This window comes from Nerophis ophidion, linkage group LG22 (assembly GCF_033978795.1).
Source record: "Nerophis ophidion isolate RoL-2023_Sa linkage group LG22, RoL_Noph_v1.0, whole genome shotgun sequence".
Taxonomy (NCBI): domain Eukaryota; kingdom Metazoa; phylum Chordata; class Actinopteri; order Syngnathiformes; family Syngnathidae; genus Nerophis; species Nerophis ophidion.
The window spans coordinates 36,312,930-36,340,538 of NC_084632.1; the positions used below are offsets into that span (position 1 = coordinate 36,312,930).

The 27,609-nt window shown below is 39.6% G+C and overlaps 1 protein-coding gene across 1 annotated transcript; it reads right to left on the reverse strand.

Moving 5' to 3' along the window:
• Nucleotides 1-380: 380 nt before the first annotated feature.
• LOC133540347 (baculoviral IAP repeat-containing protein 8-like) lies at nt 381-27,609 on the reverse strand. The gene is made up of 9 exons (XM_061882870.1): nt 27,479-27,609; nt 21,777-21,915; nt 21,540-21,692; nt 17,783-17,839; nt 12,192-12,341; nt 6,976-7,026; nt 6,844-6,873; nt 3,996-4,035; nt 381-1,046 (listed from the first exon to the last, which is right to left on the reverse strand). The coding sequence occupies exons 1-9, from the start codon at nt 27,547-27,549 to the stop codon at nt 886-888; spliced, it is 852 nt and encodes a 283-aa protein (XP_061738854.1). The 5' UTR covers nt 27,550-27,609; the 3' UTR covers nt 381-885.

The following is a 27,609-nucleotide window of genomic DNA, read 5'->3' on the forward strand; positions in this document are numbered from 1 at the left end:
TATAGATATATATGGAATGCTTCATTTGGTGAATCTAGCTGTAAATATACTTCTCCCCTCTTAACCACGCCCTGCCCCCAACCACGCCCCCCACCCCCCACTTCCCGGAATTGGAGGTCTCAAGGTTGGCAAGTATGCACCACAGTGTATATTTTTTGTATTTTTTTTTTTTTTTGTAGCTGTATGTAGAAATGGCTGGTTGCATCAGCTATGCTGTTTTAATGTCTTCAATGTCCTTTTTTTTTTTTTTTTTATGTTTCTCTCTTACATAAATGCTTATGTATGCTATGGTTGTGAGTTTTTTCCCTTTGGCCTCAGTCTGGACCCCCTCTCCAGGGGCCCAGTCTTAAGACTGATTTTTTTTCCCCCTCCTCCCCTCCCAAGCGTTTACCTGTTTCTCACTTTTTTGTAAGGGGCGCAGGAAGTTGGCAGACTCGTCATCAATCCTGTTCTGTCTCCCTGTAATGTTTGTCTGATCTTGAATGGGATTGTGCAGAAAATCTTAATTTCCCTTTGGGGATTAATAAAGTACTTCTGATTCTGATTCTCATTCTCTTAGGCAAAATCCACCCAGGAATGAGGCTATTGGGAATCCCTTTCTTTCTGTAACTGCTGTATTAAAATAGTATCTACTTTTTACAAAAATGACAACATTTGAACTACACAGATTACTTCTTGAAATAATAGTCGATATGTAAAAGAACATCCCACCATAACCTCTTCAAAAAGACAAAATCCTTGTACTATACACAAGCTATTTTCGATCGTGCTATGTTGTACGTCAAGTCTTATTGTACTACAAAAAGTAACCGCCAGGAACTAGTCGACACTTTAAAACAAAAGTCATATTTTAATATTACACATTTAAAAAATAAGATCAAGACCTTAGCTGATGTAGGTTTTCACTTTTTGTGCAATGAAGCCACAGCAGATTGGACACGAGTACACAGCCTGTGCACAGTGCTCACATGTGCTGAGATGACCACACGGGACAAAGACTATAGAGGACTTTCTGTCCATGCAGACGCTGCACTCCAGCTCCTTGCCTGGAAAATAAATAAAACAACAAATTGTATTACTCAATTCGATTAGATATTTGATTAAACTTGAATCTATCCTGTCCTATTCCGATAACACAGATAAAATCATGAACAACAGATTAGTTATCTTTATTTTATGTTTATACTTTTAAACAGTGTTTTTTATATTAAGTTATGCTGTGAATAAATTACTTACATTGGTGTGGCATTAAATAAACCCTACTTCTGTAACAGTGGCCACTCTGTGACCACAAATCCTCATTTCAGAAGTGAAGTCAAGCAGCACTGGCTAATGAGCTAACAAGCCCATTGTCCAGTGCAGCACTTAAGGAACCAGGCAATAAAGTTTACATCAATCACATACTGTCGCATAGCAACACTTCTTCCCTTTTGGGGTTGCGGGGGGTGCTGGAGCCTATCTCAGCTGCATTCAGGCGGCGTACACCCTGGACAAGTCGCCACCTCATCGCAGGGCCAACACAGATAGACAGACAACATTCACACTCACATTCACACACTAGGGCCAATTTAGTGTTGCCAATCAACCTATCCCCAGGTGCATGTCTTTGGAAGTGGGAGGAAGCCCACACAGTCACGGAGAGAACATGCAAACTCCACACAGAAAGATCCCGAGCTCGGGATTGAACTCAAATCGTATAAGAAAAACAATACTGTAACTTAAACATTCATGGTCCCTTTTTATTGTTTCTCATAGGGTTTGATTTTGTAGGCTGTTAATATAAACTGAACCCATCAAGGCTCAAAGTGACTTGTTCTCGAAAATATATCACTTGCTTTATCACTATCATGCTTCAAAACCTGCTTTGAATATCACTTTAACCGTTATTCTTGAATTCCACATATATATGTAAATGTGGATATGTATGTATATATATGCAAGTGTGTGTGTTTATGTGTGTATGTATGTATATATAAATGTGTATATGTGTGTGTATATGTATATATAAATATGTATATGTGTGTGTGTATATATGGGAAAAAATCGATTCGAATACAAATCGAATCGTTTACGTTGTGCGATTCAGAATCGATTCTCATTTTAAAAAATCTTTTTTTTTTTTATCAATCCAACAAACCACTACACAGCAATACCACAACAATGCAATCCAATTCCAAGACCAAACCTACCCAGCAACACTCAGAACTGCAATAAACAGACACAAAACAAACCAAAAGTAGTGAAACAAAAATAATATCATCAACAACAGTATCAATGTTAGTTATAATTTCAGCATAGCAGTGATTAAAAATCCCTCATTGACATTATCAATAGACATTTATAAAAATAATAAAAAGGAATAATAGTGTCACAGTGGCTTACACTTGCATCGCATCTCATAAGCTTGACAACACACTGTGTCCAATATTTTCACAAAGATAAAATAAGTCGTATTTTTGGTTCGTTTAATAGTTAAAACAAATTTACATTATTGCAACCAGTTGATAAAACATTGTCCTTTACAATTATAAAAGCTTTTTTTTTTTTTAAATCTACTGCTCTGCTGGCATGTCAGCAGACTGGGGTAGATCCTGCTGAAATCTTATGTATTGAATGAATACAGAATCGTTTTGAATCGGAAAAATGTCGTTTTTGAATCGAGAATCGAATCGAATCGAAAAAATCGATATATTATCGAATCGTGACCCCAAGAATCGATATTGAATCGAATCGTAGGACACCCAAAGATTTACAGCCCTAATGTATATATATATATATATATATATATATATATATGAATGAATAAATTAAAACCATTAGCACAAAGTGTTGCATTCATTTTTGTTTTGTTGGTTAAAATGTATTTCTCATTATTTATGTAGTTTATTCAATTTTATTTAAGTACTAAATGGCTCAAGTTGGGGCTTCACGGTGGAAGAGGGGTTAGTGCGTCTGCCTCACAATACGAAGGTCCTGCAGTCCTGGGTTCAATCCCAGGCTCGGGATCTTTCTGTGTGGAGTTTGCATGTTCTCCCCATGAATGCGTGGGTTCCCTCCGGGTACTCCGGCTTCCTCCCACCTCCAAAGACATGCACCTGGGGATAGGTTGATTGGCAACACTAAATTGGCCCTAGTGTGTGAATGTGAGTGTGAATGTTGTCTGTCTATCTGTGTTGGCCCTGCGATGAGGTGGCGACTTGTCCAGGGTGTACCCCGCCTTCCGCCCGATTGTAGCTGAGATAGGCGCGACCCCAAAAGGGAATAAGCGGTAGGAAATGGATGGATGGATGGCTCAAGTTGGTTAAAAATGTTTATAGTTCAAACAGGGATTCAAATGTTTTTAATTTCAGGCAAATTGACACACATGAAATATTTGTTAAGGACTAAAAAACAATGTTAACAAAGTTAGTCTGTGTAATTTAATCTATATTATGTTTTATTATTATTTTCTTTATTTTAATATGGATGCAATGTTATGCAGAGGTGTACTTATAACAATTTTATGGACAAGTTATACCAACTATAGTTGGGGTGGAGGGCGCCAAATATTTTCTTCCTCCTGGGTTAGATGGACGGGGTGTAAGAAATAATTGATAAGCACCGGTCTAAATTTACTTGGCTGAAGTTTAGAGCCTTTGTGATCACGTGGCTCCAAACAACATGCAGGGTGTTAATGCCAGGAGCCTGCCCTGTCTGACACAAATAAACCACACCATACCAAAATTGATATTGAAAAAGGTTCAACCTAAGAGGTATTGGTGGTACTGGCCCTCTGTATTTTCATGGTATCGGATCAACACAAAACTCAGTATTTCACTTGTATCAGGGCGGTCCCAACCTGCTTTGTGCGTCCGTCAAAAGTAATACAACTCTGTTGACATAGCGTACATGTGGTGTAGGATAAATATTGTGATATTTTGCAAGTTACTCTGACACACCTGACTTGATATTAAATAGGTTTTAAATTGACAAAGCATACTTGAAAGACAGTTTACCATTTTTGTCTGCAGGTAATCCCTTCGCCGGTCTTGATATCTGAAAGCACATATGTTCATAGTTCAGAACAGACCAAAAATATATAACATATTGGAAAATATAACTTAAAAAGGCTGGAAAATGTAAAGATTTTGAATAACTCTGCATTATGCTTGCTTCTTTTCACTGAGCCTGGTGTAAGAAAATGCAATGTAAGTCCATTTTTTATAAAAAAAAATTAAGTATGACTACTGATAAATCACTTTGTAGTACATAAAGTAAGAGTGTCACAATACAAAAATCTCGCTGTTCAGTATGTACTTTATTTCTAAATTCCTGCGAGGGCTGCATACTAAATGTGGGGGACTGCTATAACTCTACTTTTTTAAAGGCTAAAAATATCATGTTATAGAAACAAAGTCAAATCTTTGTACTGGTTGCTGGTATCAACATTTTCGCTTTTTTGTCCCGCTCGAGACTCGAACCTGGGTGGCTGGCATGAGAGGAGAGCGTGCTAGCTACCAAGCTTAAAGCCCGAGCTCAGGCCCGGTAGCTAGCACGCTTGTCTGTCATGCCGGCGACCAAAGTTCGAGTCCCGGCCGTAACAAAAAGCAGCGACTGAACCATGCGGGTTACACAAGCTTCGCTGCTATTTTAGCTGCTAGCATGCCTTTTTGATTGATTGAAACTTTTATTAGATTCCACAGTACAGTACATATTCCGAACAATTGACCAATGAATGGTAACACCAGAATAAGTTTTTCAACTTGTTTAAGTCCGGGTCCACATTAATCAATTCATGGTAATGCTCCTGCTTGTTCTTGGTGTGTAACACGTATAGCCTTGATTGATTGGTTGAAACTTTTATTAGTAGATTGCACAGTTCAGTACATATTCCGTACAATTGACCACTAAATGGTAACACCCGAATAAGTTTTTCAACTTGTTTAAATCGGGGTCCACCATTCATGGTAGCACCGTCCTAATACTTAATAACAATACTGAAGATAATAAGAAATGCACTATAAAAGTGGGTGACATTGTTATCACCAGGAAGGATGAGATCACCTACCTAGGTTCCATTCTAGAGGCTAATCTTTCCTGTGATAAAATGGCAACCAAGGTGATCAAAAAGGTCAACCAAAGAACGAGATTCCTCTACAGAATCTCCTCTCTGGTCAACAAAAGCACCTTGAGGATTCTAGCGGGAACTCTCATTCAACCCTTCTTTGATTACGCTTGCACCTCCTGGTACCCCAGCACCTCCAAAATCCTCAAATCTAGACTCCAAACATCCCAGAATAAGCTAATCCGGTTACTTTTAGACCTCCACCCCAGATCACACCTCAATCCAACCCACTTCTCCAAAGTGGACAGGCTCAGGGTGGAGGACAGAGTAAAACAACTTGCACTGAGCCTAGTCTATAAAATCCGCTACACCTCCTTGATACCGAAGTACATGTCAAATCACTTCCTTAACGTAAATGACCGCCATAACCACAACACCAGGGGGAGCTCCACAAACCACGTTAAACCCAGATTTCGATCTAACAAAGGTCTTAACTCATTCTCTTTCTATGCCACATCAATGTGGAATGCACTCCCAACAGGTATAAAAGTAAGTGCATCTCTATATTCCTTCAAAACCGCTCTAAAACAAAACCTCCAGGCAACTTCAACACTTTACTAATACCCTCCTCCATTCACATCCCATCTCCCCGGATTATAAACAACTCAAATGTACTTCTAATGTATATACTTGTTCTTATGCTATCTGAACTCACTATGTTCTCTGCTGGCTGTACATATCCTACTGTAAGACCTACACTGTTTCAATGTCCACATTTCTCTGTTGATGCAATTGTTGATGACTGAAGTTCTGATATCAACCAAAGCTCCTCATCCCACCCCCCGGATTGTAAATAATGTAAATAATTCAATGTACATACTATGATGATTAACTTGTGTGATGACTGTATTATGTTGATAGTATATATTTGTACCATGAATTGATTAACGTGGACCCCGACTTAAACAAGTTGAAAAACTTATTGGGGTGTTACCATTTAGTGGTCAATTGTACGGTATATGTACTGTACTGTGCAATCTACTAATACAAGTATCAATCAATCAATCAATGCATTTTTTTTTGCTGTAATGGAGGTGATTTATAACTTACGGGACTGTCTCTACAATGTATATGGAGATATACAATTAGCTACAAGCCGGTGGAATAAAAATACAATGTCAGCTAAAATGGATCGGCGTTTGTGATTTTCCATTAAAAGGCAATAATCAGCAACCGCTATCACATACTTTTTCATAAAAATCGGCCGATAATTATTGGTGACCGATCCGTCAACGCATTCCTACATAAGAAACTAAGAAATTAATTTTTTTGCAGCAATGGAGGTGATTATCAACTTCAGGGAGTGACTTCACACTGTATTTGAGGATAAAGAATTAGCTGCGAGCTTGTCAGCCAGGAGACTAAATAATTAATAGAAATGATTGGTGTTTGTGATCGGCATGAAAAGGCATTAATCTGCAATGGCGATCACATACTTTTTCAAGAAAATCGGTGGCTGATCGATCAGCACATCCTTGTTAAGAGTCTTTGGAGATTTCTTAAACTGGTGTGAAGGAAAACTAGTAGGTAATTACTTATAATTTCCTGGATCCTCAATATAAAGACTCCAAAATAAAGACACTTAACTTAATTAATGCGATGGCAACTTGGCATGGAATACAGGTTAAGGGTCTGCATTTTTAACTCATGTTTACGATTTAAAGCACCGTAATCGTTCAATGATGCTCAGCTTGGAATGTTCTCCTCACATCTCTCAACTTTTCTATCAGTCCATTTACCTCCTGTCTGAGCGCATTCAGTTCATTCTTCTGCAACAAAAACAAGACATTACATACATGTGATCATGCAGCTGTGCAATGACGTAATGTGATGAATAAAAATAGCCTCACAGTAGTAAAAGTACAACAAACCTGAGCTGTAAATGCTCTCAAGACTGGGTGAAACATTTCCTTCACCTTGTCCTGCAGCAGATCATGCATGTCAGCGAAACAATTGTACATTTGTTATACATGTGGAGCATGTATTGCATTTTGTAAATACAGTAAAGTTTGGGTAGCATATTATCATTTGTTTTAGTACATGAAATTGTGGTTGTTTTATTTTTATCTTACGTGTAAACATTTAGGTGTTGTGATTATTTTGTTGTGCTTTTTATAACCCAATTTTTGGAGTGTGTTCCTTGCGGCGTTCCAGATTTCAAATGAAACATTGGCCCACCCTCTCCAAAAGTATCATAACTCATCTTTTGAAAATGTACACGGTTTAAATACAAACCCCGTTTCCATATGAGTTGGGGAATTGTGTTAGATGTAAATATAAACGGAATAAAATGATTTGCAAATCATTTTCAACCCATATTCAGTTGAATATGCTACAAAGACAACATATTTGATGTTCAAACTAATAAAAACATTTTTTTTTTTTGCAAATCATTAACTATAGAATTTGATGCCAGAAACACGTGACAAAGAAGTTGGGAAAGGTGGCAATAAATACTGACAAAGTTGAGGAATGCTCATCAAACACTTATTTGGAACATCCCATAGGTGTGCAGGCTAATTGGTAACAGGTGGGTGCCATGATTGGGTATAAAAACAGCTTCCCAAAAAATGCTCAGTCTTTCACAAGAAAGGATGGGGCGAAGGTGTAATACACCCCTTTGTCCACAACTGCATGAGCAAATAGTCAAAGAGTTTAAGAACAACGTTTCTCAAAGTGCAATTGCAAGAAATTTAGGGATTTCAACATCAATGGTCCATAATATTATCAAAAGGTTCAGAGAATTTGGAGAAAACACTCCACGTAAGCAGCATGGCCGGAAACCAACATTGAATGACCGTGACCTTCGATCCTTCAGACGGCACTGTATAAAAAAACGACATCAATCTCTAAAGGATATCACCACATGGCCTCAGGAACACTTCAGAAAACCACTGTCACTAAATACAGTTCGTCGCTACATCTGTAAGTGCAAGTTAAAGCTCTACTATGCAAAGCGAAAGCCATTTATCAACAACATCCAGAAACACCGCCGGCTTCTCTGGGACTGAGATCATCTAAGATGGACTGATGCAAAGTGGAAAAGTGTTCTCTGGTCTGAGGAGTCCATATTTCATATTGCTATTGGAAATATTCAACATTGAGTCATCCGGACCAAAGGGGAAATGAACCATCCACTGTTATCGACGCAAAATTCAAAAGCCAGTATCAGTGATGGTATGGGGGTGCATTACTGCCCAAGACATGGGTAACTTACACATCTGTGAAGGCACCATTAATGCTGAAAGGTACATACAGGTTCTGGAACAACATATGCTGCCATCTTAGCACCGTCTTTTTCATGGACGTCCCTGCTTATTTCAGTAAGACAATGCCAAGCCACATTCAGCATGTGTTACAACAGCGTGGCTTCGTAAAAAAAGAGGGCGGGTACTTTCCTGGCCCGCCTGCAGTCCAGACCTGTCTTCCCCATCGAAAAGGTGAGGCGCATTATTAAGCGTAAAATACGACAGTGGAGACCCCGGACTGTTGAACGACTGAAGCTCTACATAAAACAAGAATGGGAAAGAATTCCACTTTCAAAGCTTTAACAATTAGTTTCCTCAGTTCCTAAATGTTTATTGAGTGTTGTTAAAAGAAAAGGTGATGTAACCCAGTGGTGAACATGCCTTTTCCCAACTACTTTGGCACGTGTTGCAGCCATGAAATTCTAAGTCAATTATTATTTGCAAAAAAAAAAATTAAGTTTATGAGTTTGACCATCAAATATCTTGTTTTTGTAGTGCATTCAACTGAATATGGGTTGAAAAGGATTTGCAAATCATTGTATTCCGTTTATATTTACATCTAACACTACTTCTCAACTCATATGGAAACGGGGTTAGTATATATCTAGGAAACGGGGTTAGTATATATCTAGGAAACAGGGTCTGTATATATCTAGAAGTCGACGCCGCTGTTTTTTCCCAGACACTCAAAAATAAAATAAACTTCATAAACATTATATAGATTCACCCGGTCACATCATTTGGTACGCCCGCACATTCGCCGATTGATTCAGACGTGCATAAAAAAAAATGCTTTTGGCAGCATTTGTATAACTGCATGTTGGTGTTTACATGCACATACCAAGATTGGATGAAAATACTACTTATCCTTCCTTGTGGTCTACATAACATTTCATACTTTCCCGGCCGTTTTCAAGCCGCTTTTTGACCGTTGCTTCACGATGCACCTTTTTCAGGGCGGCCTCATTTACGTCCCTCCACTTCGTATTCACCCCATCAACCATGTTGTTTTTAGTGCTTCCACATGGAGTCTGACGGACTTAAGTTAGAACAAATGCTACTTTGTATTAGAAAAGGCACAACAGGCGGATAAACCAAAAGAACTTGACTACAACTTCGGACTACAACTGGATAAAAAAATGGTAGACTCGTGCAAAGCTCTTCCATATATGGAGATATTCGCCAACGTAACTAAGACAAAACACGTCACTTAAGTCTCAAATTCAAAACGGCTTGTTTGGAGCAAGTTTAGAAGAAGGCAATATTGTTTTCTACATATCTCCGCCATGCCTCCATCGTCTGATTTGAAATTTTCGAAGTTCATTGGGATCCGAAATGCACACAAACTGATACCAACAGATAAGTGAAGTGAAGTGAATTATATTTATATAGCGCTTTTCTCAAGTGACTCAAAGCGCTTTACATAGTGACACCCAATATCTAAGTTACATTTAAACCAGTGTGGGTGGCACTGGGAGCAGGTGGGTAAAGTGTCTTGCCCAAGGACACAACGGCAGTAACTAGGAGGGCACAAGCGGGAATCGAACCTGCAACCCTCAAGTTGCTAGCACGGCCACTCTACCAACCGAGCTATGCCGCCCCAAAAGTTTGTTTTGTATAATAGGACCCCCTTAATGTTTAAATAAGTACATCTACCTTAGAATAATACATAATGTTGGATATAGATAACATACAAACACTTTATTAAATTATTGCTATCATTATTAAATCACAATTATTGAAATTCAAGGATTTGGTGCTATTGCAAACAGCTAAAATGATGTACAAAGCAAACTATAACCTGCTACCCAAGAATGTACAAAACTTCTTCTCAACAAAAGAGAAGGAATATAACCTTAAAAAAAAATGTAATTTAAAGCATTTGTATGCTCGTACAACACTTAAAACATTTAGTATATCAGTATGAGGAATTAAATTATGGAATGGATTAACCAAATAAATCAAACAAAGCACCAATATGATTCAGTTTAAGAGACGGTTCAAACTACAAGTGTTCACAAAGTACACAGAACAAGAATTATGATACCTTGAACTCTTTTTTTTCTTTTTATTGAGACAAAAATGATTTAAGTATTTAATATTTGTATGCTTTTACTATGGTATATTATTTATTTGTTCACTCCTTATTCACTGAACAAGGAGAACAAGGAAATTGGATAAAATTGCTATGTATGAAAAGGGGTTGGATTAAATCAACTCTGCTTCTTCCTACTCCTTTTTGGATGTGTTGTATTGAAACAACTGGAATTGTGTGATGCATTACATTGTATCGTACGCATGTTTCAAATACACTGACACTGAACTGAACTAAACTTCACCTCACATAACCAGACGGCGTAACCTTGCAAACAATTACTCTCATCGACTATGAACACATTTGACCTCCTGCTTACAGCGTTCCACGCGCCTGGCATTGCAGAGGATTCTGAGATATGTAGTTTATTTTTAGACCCGGCCAATGCTAAAGCGCTGGAAAAAACGACACACCAAGATTTTGTTTGATACCATCAGGCGTCCCGATATTATTGTGAAGACTTTAAAACCGAAATACAGCGGTATCTGCAATACAGTTACATCCCTACTAATAATGGGTTATTTTTACATAGCCCTTTTCCTCATAGTCAAAGCCAGGGGTGTCGAACTCAAATACAGAGTGGGCCAACATTTAAAACTGAACAAAGCCGCGGGCCAAGGTTGAACAAATTAACCTTTTAATAGGGACCCAAGCAAGTTTTGCATTGAACAAGCAAGGCTTATATACAGTAACTTTATGGTGACATGCAAAATCCAGTTTCAAACAATAATAATAATAATTAAAAAATATCAATTGCATATCAAATACAATTTAAATAAAAATGTAATACCTATTTTCTATTTGCAGCCTTCTGAGGTAAATATCAAAATATATTGTAGCGTCCCGAAAGAGTTAGTGCTCCTAGTGATTTTGGGTATTTGTTCTGTTGTGTTTATGTTATGTTACAGTGCAGATGTTCTTCCGAAATGTGTTTGTCATTCTTGTTTGGTGTGAGTTCACAGTGTGGCGCATATTTGTAACAGTGTTAAAATTGTTTATACGGCCACCCTCAGTGTGACCTGTACGGCTGTTGACCAAGTATGCATTGCATTCACTTATGTGTGTATATATATATATATATATATATTATGCGAGTGGGCCTGCACGCTGTTTGTATGGAGGAAATGCGGACGTGACGACAGGTTGAAGAGAATGCTTAAGGCATTGCCTTTAAGGCACGCCCTCAATATTGTTGTCCGGGTGAAAATCAGGAGAATGCTTGCCCCGGGAGAATTTCGGGAGGGGCACTGAACTTCGGGAGGATTGGCAAGTGTGAGAAATTGCGGTGTTACAGCGGCACCGCTGCTGTGTAATAAGGGCGGGCCAGCTGTAATGTTAATTTGATATTGCCTCAAGGGCCATATTAAATTACATGGCGGGCCAAATTTGGCCCGCGGGCCAGAGTTTGACACCCATGGTCAAAGCGCTTCAGAGAAAGAACTGAAAACACATCATTCATTCACTTCACATTTGCAAATTGATGGCGAAAGCTGGGTTCGTACAAGAAACCCTCAATTATCTGTTATGCCGCCTCAAAAATTGTAAACAGAACATCATCGTCATTTATTTAGCAATGATAACAACTTCCTTTTTTTGGTCTGGTTCCTACCATTATCGTCCGTACCTGTGCCATTATGGAACTGTGTTTCAGTACCCACCCCCATGCGTGAGTATATGTGGCAACGAGGTTGTTCTCAGCAGCAAAGTGTACATTTACAACAACATTATTCAAAAACATACTAACTTTCATATTCCTCTTGTCTTCCTCATGTGCTTTCTTAGCCTGTTCATGCTCAATTGTCTTCATATCCAGGTCCCAAGAAAGGTTTTTGTTGATCTCCATTGTTCTGCCCAGCGCTCGAAGGAGATGGTCCTGCTGAGTAATTAGCTTACTCTAGAAACATATAGAACAGCATGAGGAACACCACCTTGGATAATGACACAGAAGTGATAGAGCCAGTGAAAATACAGTGGTACCTCGGTTTTAGTTAGTAATCCTTTCCAAAACTGATACCAAAAAAGATTAGGTGAAGATCGAGTGCAGATCAAAGCAATTGTTCATATAAGAAATGATGCAATTCCGATTTGTTCCATTCTAGACACTCAAAAATATGCACATAAAAATATGAACCAATAAATTGATGTGAAGTACAATTAAATGAGGAATACATCACTTTTGACTTAATTGAACACCCTCATTGGCGAGCAGAGAGGTTAGGGGAGTGAACAGAGAAGCTACTCCAATCCGTTTCAAACAGGGGTATAAGATCGTGGCGGCCCGCCACAGGAAAATAAGACGTCACACCTTAAAAATGTGCTTTTTAACAACGTAAAAAAACAATTTAATGTAAGCTACAGAAGAAGTCACACAAAGACTGACACTGTTTTTATCTTTTATTGCCAACCATATGCTAATAATCGGCCCAATTCCAACACACATTCTCTCCTGTCTGTCTCCGTGCTTCATCCCCAGACATTGATTGATTGATTTATTGTTTGATTGATTGAAACTTTTATTAGTAGATTGCAAAGTACAGTACATATTCCATACAATTGACCACTAAATGGAAACACCCGAATAAGATTTTCAATTTGTTTAAATCGGGATCCACGTTAATAAATTCATGGTAGACACACAACACTTCCTCATTCTCCGCCAATCTCCTTTCTGGCACAGTGTGTTCACGATCATGGGAACAATTAACACCAATAACACATTAACATTGTTGCAGTATGGATGTATATATAACCTATTTGCGCACTATTTACTAGTGAAGCACCGAAAATTCGGCCACTGGAAAAAGACCCACACAACACTGCCTAAACCGTATGTTGCGACAACGTAAGCAATAAACACGCTATTGTCTGCAGCAGAGGCAGCATGTCTGCGATGTGGATGTACATATTCCACAGACAGTAATCTACAAAATGTAAATGTGCAAATAGTAAGAGGTCATTGTTGACTGACATCAGGCTCACTGCAGCTCTCCCTTGTCAAGGAGCGACAGACGTGGAGTCTCTAAACATGAGTAGTCTACAATAACCAGAAAAAGGTGCTAGATTTGTTGCTAGTCATTTTTAATAAAGAAAAAAATCTCCAAACTACATTGTAGAATAAGCAGCAATAATTAAAAAATTGAGCGAAAATGATAAACAATTAAATGTATGTTAATACCAATTAACAGAGATTTTTTAAATGCATGTGTATTTTTTTGGCCTATTTAAAAAAATATGTGCATAATAGCAAATTATTTGACTGTCATGTTGACCACAGCCCTAGAGACCCAGCCCCCTCCCCCACCGCCACAGATATGTCGGCAATCTGGCGGAAACCCTGAAAAAGTCAACTTTCAAGAGTGGATGGTTAGTGCTGTAAACTTGCTGACAGCTGTCAGTCATCCGTAAACTTAAAAGGACTATACTTTGCACCTGTTATTACTGTACCAAAGCATCGTTCAACCCATCCTTCTGTACTGGTCCATGTGTTTTTTACTACGCTTTCTGTAACCAACCGGACCAAACTCACACGCGTTACAACCGTTGCAGCTAAAATCATCGGCTTACCCACACCCAACATTTCAGATCTAAACCACAGGTTTATCATTCCACTGGCAAACACAATAGTCCAGGATGTGACTCACCCACTACACCCATACATCATCCCACTACCATCAGGGCGCAGGTATAGAACTACGTCGGGAAAAGCATTATGCCTGCAGCTATAGCCGCCCTAAACAGCAGGCCCGGCCGACCTGTCTGACAAGCCTGTAGATGTGTTGGTCATGTATGGTGTCTTTTTGTTCGTGATGTGTAATGTCTATTGCTTAAATGTACGGCCGTGAAAATTAATTTCCCTCAACGGTGACCAATAAATCTAAATAAAGTCAATCATATCATCAGCAGCAGGCACAACCATTACACACACTAGCCTATCTTACTTCCTACTTCCTGTGCTGTGTATCCCTTAACCGTTCCCCGAGCAACATGTGTTCACTAGTAACGTTTACGTCCATCCATCCATCTTCCTCAGCTTATCAGAGGTCGGGTCACGGGGGCAGCAGCCTAAGCAGGGAAGCCCAGACTCTCCTCTCCCCAGCCACTTCGTCCAGCTCTTCCCGGGGGATCCCGAGGCATTCCCAGGCCAACCGGGAGAAATAATCTTCCCAATGTGTCTTGGGTATTCCCGGTGGCCTCCTACCGGTTAACCGGTTGGACGTAACCTCCCTACGGAGGCGTTTGGGTGGCATCCTGACCAGATGCCCGAACCACCTCATCTGGCTCCTCTCGATGTGGAGGAGCAGCGGCTTTACTTTGAGCTCTTCCCGGATGGCAGAGCTTCTCACCCTATCTCTAAGGGAGAGCCCCGCCACCCGGCGGAGGAAACTCATTTCGGCCACTTGTACCCGTGATTTTGTCCTTTTGGTCATGACCCAAAGCTCATGGCCATAGGTGAGGATGGGAACGTAGATCGACCGGTAAATTGAGAGCTTTGCCTTCCGGCTCACCTCCTTCTTCACCACAACGGATCGATACAGCGTCCGCATTACTGAAGACGCCGCACCGATCCGCCTGTCGATCTCACGATCCACTCTTCCCTCACTCGTGAACAAGACTCCTACGTACTTGAACTCCTCTACTTGGGGCAGGGTCTCCTCCCCAACCCGGAGATGGCACTACACCCTTTTCCGGGCGAGAACCATGGACTCGGACTTGGAGGTGCTGATTCTCATTCCGGTCGCTTCACACTCGGCTGCGAACCGATCCAGTGAGAGCTGATAGAAACGTTTCCATAACTATCCTATTGCAAGAGAAGTTCTATCTTGAATTCAGAGTTTTTCACAAGGAGTTGTTCACTGTTAGTGTGTGTTCTATGAACCAATAAACTGCAAACACAAAGTTGATTTTAAAAGATTTACATGCACACTAACACTCTGTATGGTGTCCCAACTCTAAAATAACTATTGCCCATTTTTCACAGACCAACCAACATTTGGAATTCTTTGTTTGGCCGCTCACTTCCAGGATGATACGCTGGCAAACTATGACTGTGTTTGGCCTGTGTAAAAAAAACTGACACATTTTGGTGAAAATATTAATTTAAAAAAAAAAAAAGAATCACACAAAATGTTGGGCGGACAAAAACTAAAGCACCACTGTACAAGTATTCACGTTAGATTGTTCATTCACACACATGCAAGGAAAAAACTTCAGCTCTGCGATCTTTACAAGTCACAAACTATTTTGTGTTATCGTTCTTACGAACTGGAACAGAAAGCTACGGAGCCCCTAAAGGGACATGGGGAATTTTTTTTTTTTTTAGATTTTTTGTCTCGTGCGTAAGAGATATGCATCACGTGCGCACGAGAAAGCATTGGATGCGTGCGGATGGTTTGAGGTGTGTGTGAAAATGCCAGTCCAGGAGTTAATTCGACTGTATTTCCAACTGGGACTTTACCCCATGTGTGTTGTGGTAAATGTGAATGCCTGCCAAAAATGTATTTCCTTCTGAATCTGCATTTTTGGGTTTGGTGTGTCCATGGCGGATTACTAGGTGTAAGACAAACACGTTATCGCCGTGGTTACTGTATCGCTACATGTTTGAAATTATTTAAGACTTAATCGTGCCCGGAAAATGACGGTTTGCCTCTTCTGTGGCATTATTTAGATTGAAAGGTCTATTGTAAGTCCGGTGTTGATGTGATAAAACCTACACACATTTGTAACTGTTATTTCTTTTTGCACATAATAAATATGTACAATGTGTTTTGGATGTATTCATTTATGTAAAATTGTCATTAAATGTAATATTGCCTGACAAAAAGTGATTTGACGTAATATTTTCATTTTTACACATCGCATATTTACACACGCGTATTTTACTAGAATACCCTTTTGAGCATTACATATATATATATATATATATATATATATATATATATATATAATGTATGTATATATGTATATATATATATATATACATATATATATACATACATATATGTATGTATATATATATATCAAGTACCTACTGTACTGTTTACTTGTTGAAATACCCTTTACAAAGCTAAAATATACCAAAACAACCACTCTGCTGCTGCCAAAAATTGCGAACGAGATAGTTTCTCGTGCACACGAGATATATATCTAAAAAAGAAATTAACTAGGATGGCTGAAGCAGCCATCCTAGTCACTGCCGTTGTGTCCTTGGGCAAGACACTTTACCCACCTGCTCCCAGTGCCACCCACACTGGTTTAAATGTAACTTAGATATTGGGTTTCACTATGTAAAGCACTTTGAGTCACTTGAGAAAAGCGCTATATAAAATATAATTCACTAAATATAATTCAAAAAAAATCTAAAACAAATAAAAACATTTTCCCCATATCCCTTTAGGGCAGGGATTTCAAACTCAATATACCTGAGGGCCACTGGACGCACAGTCTGGGTGAGACTGGGCCGCAAGAAATGATTTCTTAAAAACATTTTGCATACTCCTCAGCATGTCTAGTTGTATGATGACGTTTCAAATTGTATTCCTTGTGCACCGCAACTTTTCCTGTGGAAATAAGACACGTCGGGGTGCCCTTATGCTTAACAAAGAAATATTGCATCTCCCACTTTTCCTGGAAGTGTCTAACTAACCCTTCTCTTCACTGCAGGCTTTGAAAAAGACATGTTTGGGGTTGTGGAATATAATTGTATTTGTTATTTCCGCAATGTGTGTCGTTCCGCTTTTCCTCCCTACAGCAACACGGCGGTCGGCGGATAATAGCCGGGAAAGTACCAGGATAGCGAGTGCAAAAAAGTGACGGCTCCCGGAGTGTTATCCGGCATCATATAGAAATATACATAGTGTTCATCGTGTGAGGCAATGCAAATTAAACAATTAAAAAAAATCAAATAACGGTTTGAATTGGTCCAGGTTATCGGGGACTGTTATTACTGACGGACAGATGTCGCGCTGTGACCGCAGTCTGGCACGTGAGAAAAACCCTCGTCTCCATGGCAACTTCTCTGTCACTTTCACTCATTTGCCGCTTTTCCACTAACGCAGGGGTAGGCAACCCAGAACGTTGAAAGAGCCATTTTGGACCCAAATAACAAAACGCTGTCAAGCGCCATTTATATAAAACTTGGGGGCTGCACTAACATTAAACTTTCATATTAAGGTGGGGGGCCGCAAAATAATGTCTCGTGGGCCGCAATTGGCCTGCGTGTCTGAGACCCCTGCTTTAGGGGCTCCGTAGAAAGCTGAGCTGTAGGCAGTACTTTAAGTAGACAAATAGCAAAGTAACATAAAAGTCCAAAGTTATTGACACATGGAAGACACTTACCTTCTGTGTGATCAGGCCCTTGCAAAACTCCAATGTTTCAGCAAAATCTACACGCACCTACAAAAAAAAATCTGAGAATTAACATCAAAGTTGATACATGACATAATAAAGGTCCACAATAAACAGTGTGCACCAGTGTTTCCCAGTATTTTATTGAGCCTAGGCATATATTTTACATGAGAAAAACTTCACAGCACTCGGCATGGGTACTTTTTCCACATTTGAGTCAAGATGGTACCAATTCCCAGTACCTGGGAATCGATCCATGTATTCAACCGTACCATTTTTTGTGTTCATGTGTCAAGTGTTAGTTTGTTTCATAATAAAATGTTTTTTTCCCTTTACCATTTCACCGTGACCTGATAACTGTATTGTAGAAGAGAATAGAATAAAATAGAAAGTACTTTATTGATCCCTGGGGAAATTTAGCACCACAGTTCGCTCACAATAAACAATAATAACAACAATAATATATATCATATATTATATATATAGGATACGAATAATATAAATATATTCTACATATATTCTCTCTCATATATAATTATATATATATATATATATATACACATATATATATATATATATGTATATATATATATATATATATATATATATATATATATTCTTGTCTTGTTATATCTAGATTACTTACATCTGAGTCTCATTTGCAAGTATTTCGTAGTAGACTTTGCAAGCAGTTACAATTCCAAGGTATTAGTTAGGAAGTAGTGAATAGGTTATGGTGTGTTGCCAAATCAGGGCGTAGTCTTGGCCTTGTTCTACATATCAGGAGACACTCTTATTGGCACTATATTTAACATCATATTTTGAACCATAATCTGTACATATATTCAGCAGCGGGCAGCACGGTGGCAGAGGGGTTACTGTGTCTGCCTCACAATACGAAAGTCCTGAGTAGTCCTGGGTTCAATCCCGGGCTCGGGATCTTTCTGTGTGGAGTTTGCATGTCCTGCCCGTGACTGCGTGGGTTCCCTCCGGGTACTCCGGCTTCCTCCCACTTCCAAAGACATGCACCTGGGGATAGGTTGATTGGCAACACTAAATTGGCCCTAGTGTGTGAATGTGAGTGTGAATGTTGTCTGTCTATCTGTGTTGGCCCTGCGATGAGGTGGGGTCTTGTCCAGGGTGTACACCGCCTTCCGCCCGATTGTAGCTGAGATAGGCACCAGCACCCCCCGCAACTTCAAAGGGAATAAGCAGTAGGAAATGGATGGATGGATATTCAGCAGCTGCTGGAATCCAGCACTGCTAGAAGACAGGATGGCTAAATCATAATTGTAACAACTGAGTCTGCGGTGAGTGCTTGTTTCCCCGCCAAGTGTCTACAACCGGACGTAATGTCACGGTGCTACAAAAATATCCACATATGGCTTTAATTTTCTTTTTTACAAGAACAGGTATGTATGAATTGCATCCATCCATTTTGTACTGCTTGTCCCTTTTGGGGTTGCTGGAGCCTATCTCAGCTGCATTCGGGCGGAAGGCGGGGTAAACCCTGGATAAGTCGCCACCTCATCGCAGGGCCGGCACAGATAGACAGACAACATTCTCACAGAAGGGTCAATTCAGTGTTGCCAATCAACCTATCCCCAGGTGCATATTTTTGGAGGTGGGAGAAAGCCGGAGTACCCGGAGGGAACCCACACAGTCACAGGGAGAACATGCAAACTCCACACAGAAAAATAGGTATATAAAATAGTTATATGCACAGCAGACTCTGCCATCTGGTGGAAGGTTACATAATTGGTCTGCCTGTCACCATGCATCACTGGCATTGATAGATGAACAAAAATTCCTTTTTGGAGCAAAATAAAAACAGATCAGTTAAAAGGAAATGTTCGCAACTTGCTCACAGTTGCATTCTTTCAAAGCAAAAAAATATAGCGTAGAACTGTGGCTAACTTATGTTATCGTTAGTGGTTTAACAGATCATATTGGTTTTAAAACTGTCAACATTTTTCACAATTACTAAGTTTGTGTAATAAAATTATTAAATCATTGTTTTTTGTGGCGGTTACTCAACCTATATTGTCAACATGTACGCGCAGGAAGCGCGTGCAAACAAACAAAAGCAATGAATAATTTCCAGTCTTGTTGTTGACTGCAAATCGGTATCATTAGCTAACAACACCCAACGCTAATTAGACTTAGACTTTCTTTTCTTTTCTTTTCTTTTAGATTTGACCTTTACAGCACAGATAAGTACCACATTTTGTTGCATTAGCTTGTTTTAGTAAAAAGAGCAACAATGTGCAGATATAAATAAATAGATTACTGTACAGATAAATATATTGGACTTTTTCATATGCATCCACATTTATGGTTGTATGTTATATTCTCTTTATATTCCAGTAAATTAATCCATTTTTAAGGGGGGATTGAGGGAATTATTTTGATGCGTTCAAAGGTCTTATGGCCTGAGGGAAGAAGCTGTTACAGAACCTGGAGGTTCTGCTACGGAGGCTGCAGAACTTCTTTCTAGATGCACGTGCATGTGTTAAAGTTATAGGGTAATGTACCACTGATAGTCACACACACCAGGTGTGGTGAAATTACCCTCTGGATTTGACCCATCCCCTTGTTCAACCCCCTGGGAGGTGAGAGGAGCAGTGAGCAGCAGCAGTGGCCGTGCTTGGGAGTTATTTGTAATTTAACCCCCAATTCCAACCCTTAATGCTGAGTGCCAAGCATGGAGGTAATGAGTCCCATTTTTAAAGTCTTTGGTATGACTCTGTATCACTCTAACCACAAGGCCAGCTACATATGTACTAGGGCTGTGAATCTTTGCGTGTCCCACGATTCGATTCAATATCGATTCTTGGGGTCACGATTCGATAATATATCGATTTTTTTTTATTCGATTCGATTCTCGATTCAAAAACGATATTTTTCCGATTCAAAACGATTCTGTATTTATTCAATAGATGGGATTTCAGCAGGATCTACCCCAGTCTGCTGACATGCTAGCAGAGTAGTAGATTTAAAAAAAAAAAAAGATTTTATAATTGTAAAGGACAATGTTTTATCAACTGATTGCAATAAGGTAAATTTGTTTTGACTATTAAACGAACCAAAAATATGACTTATTTTATCTTTGTGAAAATATTGGACACAGTGTGTTGTCAAGCTTATGAGATGCGATGCAAGTGTAAGCCACTGTGACACTTTTTTTTTATTTTTATAAATATCTAATGATAGTGTCAATGAGGGATTTGTTATCACTGCTATGCTGAAATTATAACTAATATTGATACTGTTGTTGATACTATTAATTTTTGTTTCACTACTTTTGGTTTGTTCTGTGTCGTGTTTGTGTCTTATTGCAGTTCTGAGTGTTTCTGGGTCAGGTTTGGTTTTGGAATTGGATTGCATTGTTATGGTATTGCTGTGTAGTGGTTTGTTGGATTGAATAAAAAAAAAAAAGAAAATCAACAAAAAAATTGATTTCTTAAAAATGAGAATCGATTCTGAATCGCACAACGTAAACGATTCGTTTTGTATTCGAATCGATTTTTTCCCACACCCTTAATATGTACGTAGCTACGTCATTAGGTCGTCGTAGCCATAAGAGGGCGGGGTATAACATTGGAAGGTTAGCGCCCTCTAGACATCTGTGTAAATGTTGCACAGAGCCCTTTAAAAGAAATGGGTTATTTTACTACGAGTGATCGTCAGGTGCTCCGCAGCCTAGTGGTTAAAAACTGCTGCGGTACACAATCGGTTCAACACACACCTGTTTTTCCGAGTCACGTTGTTTTTCAAGCTGCGTTTTCAGTTCAGCTTTACCCTTCCGAGTGGGGAGTAGGTCAAAGCGACGGGTGGAAAGCCTGGCTGTTGGAGCTTGTGCAAACAATTTTGGGCCCCGTGTAACTCTGCGTCTGTGCAACTTTGGGACAGAAATAGAAGCAGTTGTTAGTATGAACATTGACGAAAAACAGCTGAAATACCAACAACTTTGAGATCTACTTACCCTTAGAACCCGAGACATTACATTGACAGCGCCCAACGGATTGGGGACGTTTTTAATTCGCTCCATTTGTTCACAATGTAGGTCATCTATTCGTTTGAGCACCTGCCTCTCCGTTACTGTGTTCCTGACGCTCTGTAAACTTTTGAATACACATGTCCAAATGTTAAAGGTTATAGTGAATTTTAGGCCTTGTTCACACTGCAGGTCAATTCTGGTTTTTTTTTTACCTGTGTGTGACCTGTATCGGATTTGTTTATGTCAATGTCAACTAGGACTGGGCGATATATCGATATACTCAATATATCGCGGGTTGACAACAGAAGAATAAGTGATTATTACATTTTAACAGAAGTGTAGATAGAACATGTTAAAAGAGAAATAAGCAGATATTAACAGTAAATGAACAAATAGATTAAGAATTCATTTTCTACCAATTGTCCTTAATAATTTTGACGAAATATTAAAATGGAAAAATACACGATATGTTACTGCATACGCCAGCAGCTAAATTAGGAGCCTTTGTTTTCTTACTCACTAAAAAAAGACAAGTTGTCTTGTATGTTCACTATTTTATTTAAGGACAAACTTGCAATAAGAAACATATTTTTAATGCACCCTAAGTTTTTTTTTTTTTTTTTAAATAAAGCCAATAATGCAATTTTTTGTGGTCCCCTTTATTTAGAAAAGTACTGAAAAGTATCAAAATAATCGAGGACTAACAAGTTATTTCAAATACCCTTTTTCTTTTAAACTGTTGAGATAACTTAACACCTATTGTACAGCAATTTGTATGTTGTCAAATTTCAAGGTGGCACACATTCCAACGACTTTAATTTTTAAGTTAAAAGCAGTAAACCGCATGATTTTAGTTTAAAGTAAAACTTTATTCTCTCTAAAAGTGACATGTTAGGGCAAGCTATTAAAGGTGTCCACACAGAACCTGGTTTTAATTTAAACATTTTAGCAGAAGCATTAAATTCCCATCTTAAAATTCATTTGTTTACTCTAGCCTTTAAATAGACCCCCATTTAGACCAGTTGATCTGCCGTCTCATTTCTGCTCTGCCCCCCTCTCCTGCATGGAAAGGGGGGGGGGGGGGGGGGGCGGGGGGGCACAGATTAGGTGACCACAGATGTCGCGCGAGCTGTTCAAACTTGGGACCGGGGTGGACCACTCATCTGTGCATCAGTTGAGGACGTCTCTGCGGACTGGACTCTCACACTATTAACTATATCCAATCAATGTCCATTGCACCGGTTGCCCAAGGGGGTCCACACATATGCGGTCCCCTCCAAGGTTTCTCATTTTAGCCTATTGGGTTGAGTTTTTTCTCGCCCTGATGTGGGATCTGAGCTGAGGATGTCGCTGTGGATTGTGCAGCCCTTTGAGACCCTCGTGTTTTATTGCCATAGATATCTTATAAGTAGACGCCGCATCGACCGCTACTGTCTACTGGCGCATACGAGACGTGGGGCCGCCATCTTGGAGTGGTGATCCGCCCCACTCAGTGCAATTCATTTGGCAGGAGCAATGAATTTAATTAATCTTACCTCACTGAATACCACTGATTTTCACACGATTTTTTATCAAACGTGTAGCTAGGATAAAGGACGCATGTGTTGGCGTGTTTCATTATTCATAATTTGCTTAACAGTAATAGAATATTCGTATATGCTATTGGTGACCAGACATCCAAGATCGAAACTGGGAATATAATCCCAGAGAAGGGGGAAAAAAACAGTCAGCTCTTTTTAAATTCAAGAAACAATATGATTAGGTTATAAATAAATGCGTATATCGTACATAAACAATGTATGAATACATTAGATATCTATATATCTTAGGAACATATAGACTGCATCTCTGTTGCTGCAGCAGCAGAGAGTTTAATCTGTCTTGACACTTTGTATTGATATTTTATATTACATTCTTCCCTTAAATGATAATTTTTAACGGTGATTGTTTATATGTATTTTTTATGTATGTCGCTTTGGATATAAGCGTCTGCCAAATACTTAAATCTTATTCAAGTATGACATTTTTCAATTTAATTAATTTAATTGACAAGCAATTCTATTATGGTCATACTCTTGTTTGCTAGCGGCTACGATTTCAGTACTATTGAAGATCTTTGCTCCTTCTCTTAACGTGGACCCCGACTTAAACAAGTTGAAAAACTTTTTCGGGTGTTACCATTTAGTGGTCAATTGTACGGAATATGTACTGTACTGTGCAATTGACTAATAAAAGTTTTAATCCATATATCAAACTCAACTCTGTTTTTTTTTAGTTCTTTGATGTTTCCCTATTACACACATGCAAGAGGGATGTGTGTTATGGGTATGAGTTGTCCCCCCCGCCCCACCCGCACTGTTTATCTGTATCTCACCTCTTTTATAAGGGCCGTCGGATGTTGGCAGACGGTGTCAGCAATCCTGTTCTGTCTCCCTGTAACGTTTCTCTGATCTTTAATGGGATTGTGATACAAATTTTAATTTGCCCTCGGGGATTCCGAATGCAGCTGAGATAGGCACCAGCGCCCCCCGCGACCCCAAAGGGAATAAGCGGTAGGAAATGGATGGATGGATGAAGATCTTTGCTCCTTCTCTTAACGTGGACCCCGACTTAAACAAATTGAAAAACTTATTCGGGCGTTACCATTTAGTGGTCAATTGTACGGAATTTGTACTGTACTGTGCAATTGACTAATAAAAGTTTCGATCCATCAATCAAACTCAACTCTGTCCTTTGTGTTCCTTGATGTTTCCCTCTTACACACATGCAAGAGGGATGTGTGCTATGGTTATGAGTTGCTTTTTCCCTTAGCGTCAGTCTGGACACCCTCTCTAGGGGCCCAGGCTTGGACCGATTATTTTTCTAGAATTGTCCTTAGTGTGTGAATGTGAGTGTGAATGTTGTCTGTCTATCTGTGATGGCCCTGCGACGAGGTGGCGACTTGTCCAGGGTGTACTCCGCCTTCCGCCTGATTGTAGCTGAGGGCTATGAGTTGCTTTTTCCCTTAGCGTCAGTCTGGACACCCTCTCCAGGGGCCCAGGCTTAGAGCGATTATTTTTCTCAAGCCGAACTAAATTGGCCCTAGTGTGTGAATGTGAGTGTGAATGTTGTCTATCTGTGATGGCCCTGCGATGAGGTGGCGACTTGTCCAGGGTGTACTCCGCCTTCCGCCTGATTGTAGCTGAGATAGGCGCCAGCGCCCCCCGCGATCCCAAAAGGGAATGAGCGGTAGAAAATGGATGGATGGATTCCGAATGCAGCTGAGATAGGCTCCAGCGACCCCCGGGACCCCAAACGGGACAAGCGGTAGAAAATGGATGAATGGATGAATGAATTAATAAAGTATTTCTGATTCTGATTTTGATATTCTTTTCACAAAATACAACCAATAGTATGTTAATGTTAAATCATACTTGTGAAAAGTAATCCCTCGATTCTTATTCCTCAGTGGCCTAGTGGTTAAAGTGTCCGCCCTTAGATCGGTAGGTTGTGAGTTCAAACCCCGGTCGAGTCTAACAAGACTATAAAAATGGGACTCATTCCCTCCCTGCTTGGCACTCAGCATCGAGGATTGGAATTGGGGATTAAATCACCAAAAATTAATCCCGGGCACGGCACCCCTGCTGCTCACTGCTCCCTTCACCTCCCTGGGTGTGATCAAGGGTGATGGGTCACGTGCAGAGAATAATTTTGCCCCACCAAGAGTGTGTGTGACAATCATTGGTACTTTACTTTAACTTTAACTATTTTCAACAGTCTGCTGAACAGTATGTTGAAGATGTGGTGGCGAGCGCTTTCTTGTATGCCGTGGCTTGCTGTGGGACGCACACAGACTGGACAAGTTGGTAGAGAAGGCCAGTAAAAGGCCAGTAACGTGGGGGGAGTGGAGCTGGACTCTCTGGCGGTGGTGTCAGAGAGGAGAAGTCTAGCAAAACTCCTAGCCATTATGGACAACACCTCCCACTCACTACACTCGGATCATGCGGAGAGAATGAGCACGTTCAGTGGAAGGCTAAGACTCCCTAAATGTAACACGGAACGACACAGGAGGTCCTTCATACCGACAGCCATCAAAATGTATAATGCATATGTTCCTTCTTGACTGCACTTAAATGTAGAATATATGTAGAATATATTTATATTATTCCTATATTATATATATAATATATGTTATATATTATTCATTATCATTATTGTTTATTGTGAGCGAACTGTGTTGCTGACTTTCCCCCAGGGATCAATAAAGTACTTTCTATTCCAGGGGTGCCCATTACGTCGATCGCGATCGACTGGTCGATCTCGGAGGGTGTGTCAGTCGATCTCAAGCCAGGCATTAAAAAATAGACATAAAAATGAGCAATCATCAATCATACCAAGACTTCACTTTCGTCAGTTGTTTGACATTCTCGGCACCCGAGGATCTTGTGAGATGACGCTGGCTGCTGCGAGCTCATATTTAAGAAAAAAAATCACTAACAGGGCGGACGCAGAGAAACACATTTTATTTCTAGAGACTCCGTACCTACTGTCAAAACTCTAAAGACTGACTGCACAGTTCCTGTCTTCACCATAAAAGACCTGTTTCATCCTGCCTGTGCTAACAAAATAAGAGTCTCAGAAAGCTAGCGTGCACAAGCCAGCAAGCTACGGAGTTTGATGCCAATGTATTTCTCCCCCGCCCTCAGCGACCGCTTTCTCACTTGCTTGCCCACCCGCACAGTCACTGACGTCACTCACCTGCTGCCAGACATTAAAGGGCCACACACATATGCTACTCTCATAACAAAGTGTTTAAAAACGAGTATGCAAGTTGGACAAATGAGATGCCAAATCCAACCACTTTCATGTGGTATTGGACAGAAAGGAGGACTTTTTTTTCCCTCCATTTAAAAATGCGGATGTTATCATCACCACTGTCTAGTTCCAATCAATGCAAGTCATCAGAATCAAATACACCAACTTATATTCTTGTCTTCATGAAAGAAAGGAATCTATGTGTGTTAAACATGCTTGTATTATCATTAAACACCATTAACTTGTTAACAAAAATGTCTCTTTCATAAATAAATAAATATAAATTGTAAATAGGAATGAGGTAGGTCTCCTCGACTTCGTCAATTGAAAAGTAGCTCGCCTGCAGAAAAAGTGTGAGCGCCCCTGCTCTATTCTATTCTATTCATCACCACTTCAAGATGGCCGCCGAATTTCTCGCGTCACAGCAGTCAATGCTTCGTCTACTTATAAGATGCCTTTGATTGATTGATTGATTAAAACTTTTATTAGTAGATTGCACAGTCAAGTACATATTCCATACAATTGACCACTAAATGGTAACACCCGAACAAGTTTTTCAACTTGTTTAAGTCGGGGTCCACGTTAATTAATTCATGGTAAATGAATGTCTATGTCTATGTTTAGGGATATAAAAATAAACTTTGATTGATTGATTGATAGCTGACGAAGTCATGTGGCGCAAACTTAAAGACGATTATTTAAATATCTAAAATAACATGATCAATGTTTATTATTTTTAAGTAAAATACATTAATTAAAAAAAAAGAAAGCTTATTTGATTACACCATTGGCCCATTGTAAATTGTACTAACCGTTTCCAACTGCTATTCTTAAAACGCTTTTTACACACAACGTCATCCTGTTATAATTCACACACGCTAAAATAAACTTACGAATCAGTGGTCGGTTGAATGGGGAGAAAAACGTTATTAGTCCATCCTTCCGCCATTATTCGTGGTGTCATCGAACGACTCCCGACTCCTTGCTGCCGTCCTGCGTGTGTTCTGTCACTGATGGATGGTCC

Excerpts from the sequence above, each read along its gene's own strand:
- LOC133540347 (XM_061882870.1), bottom strand. The coding sequence starts at position 27,549 with ATGACACCACGAATAATGGCGGAAGGATGGACTAATAACGTTTTTCTC. Across the intron at positions 4,036-6,843 it reads TGAATGCGCTCAGACAGGAG|ATATCAAGACCGGCGAAGGG; the intron begins GTAAATGGACTG and ends ATGTGCTTTCAG. Across the intron at positions 1,047-3,995 it reads ATTACCTGCAGACAAAAATG|GCAAGGAGCTGGAGTGCAGC; the intron begins GTAAACTGTCTT and ends TTTATTTTCCAG.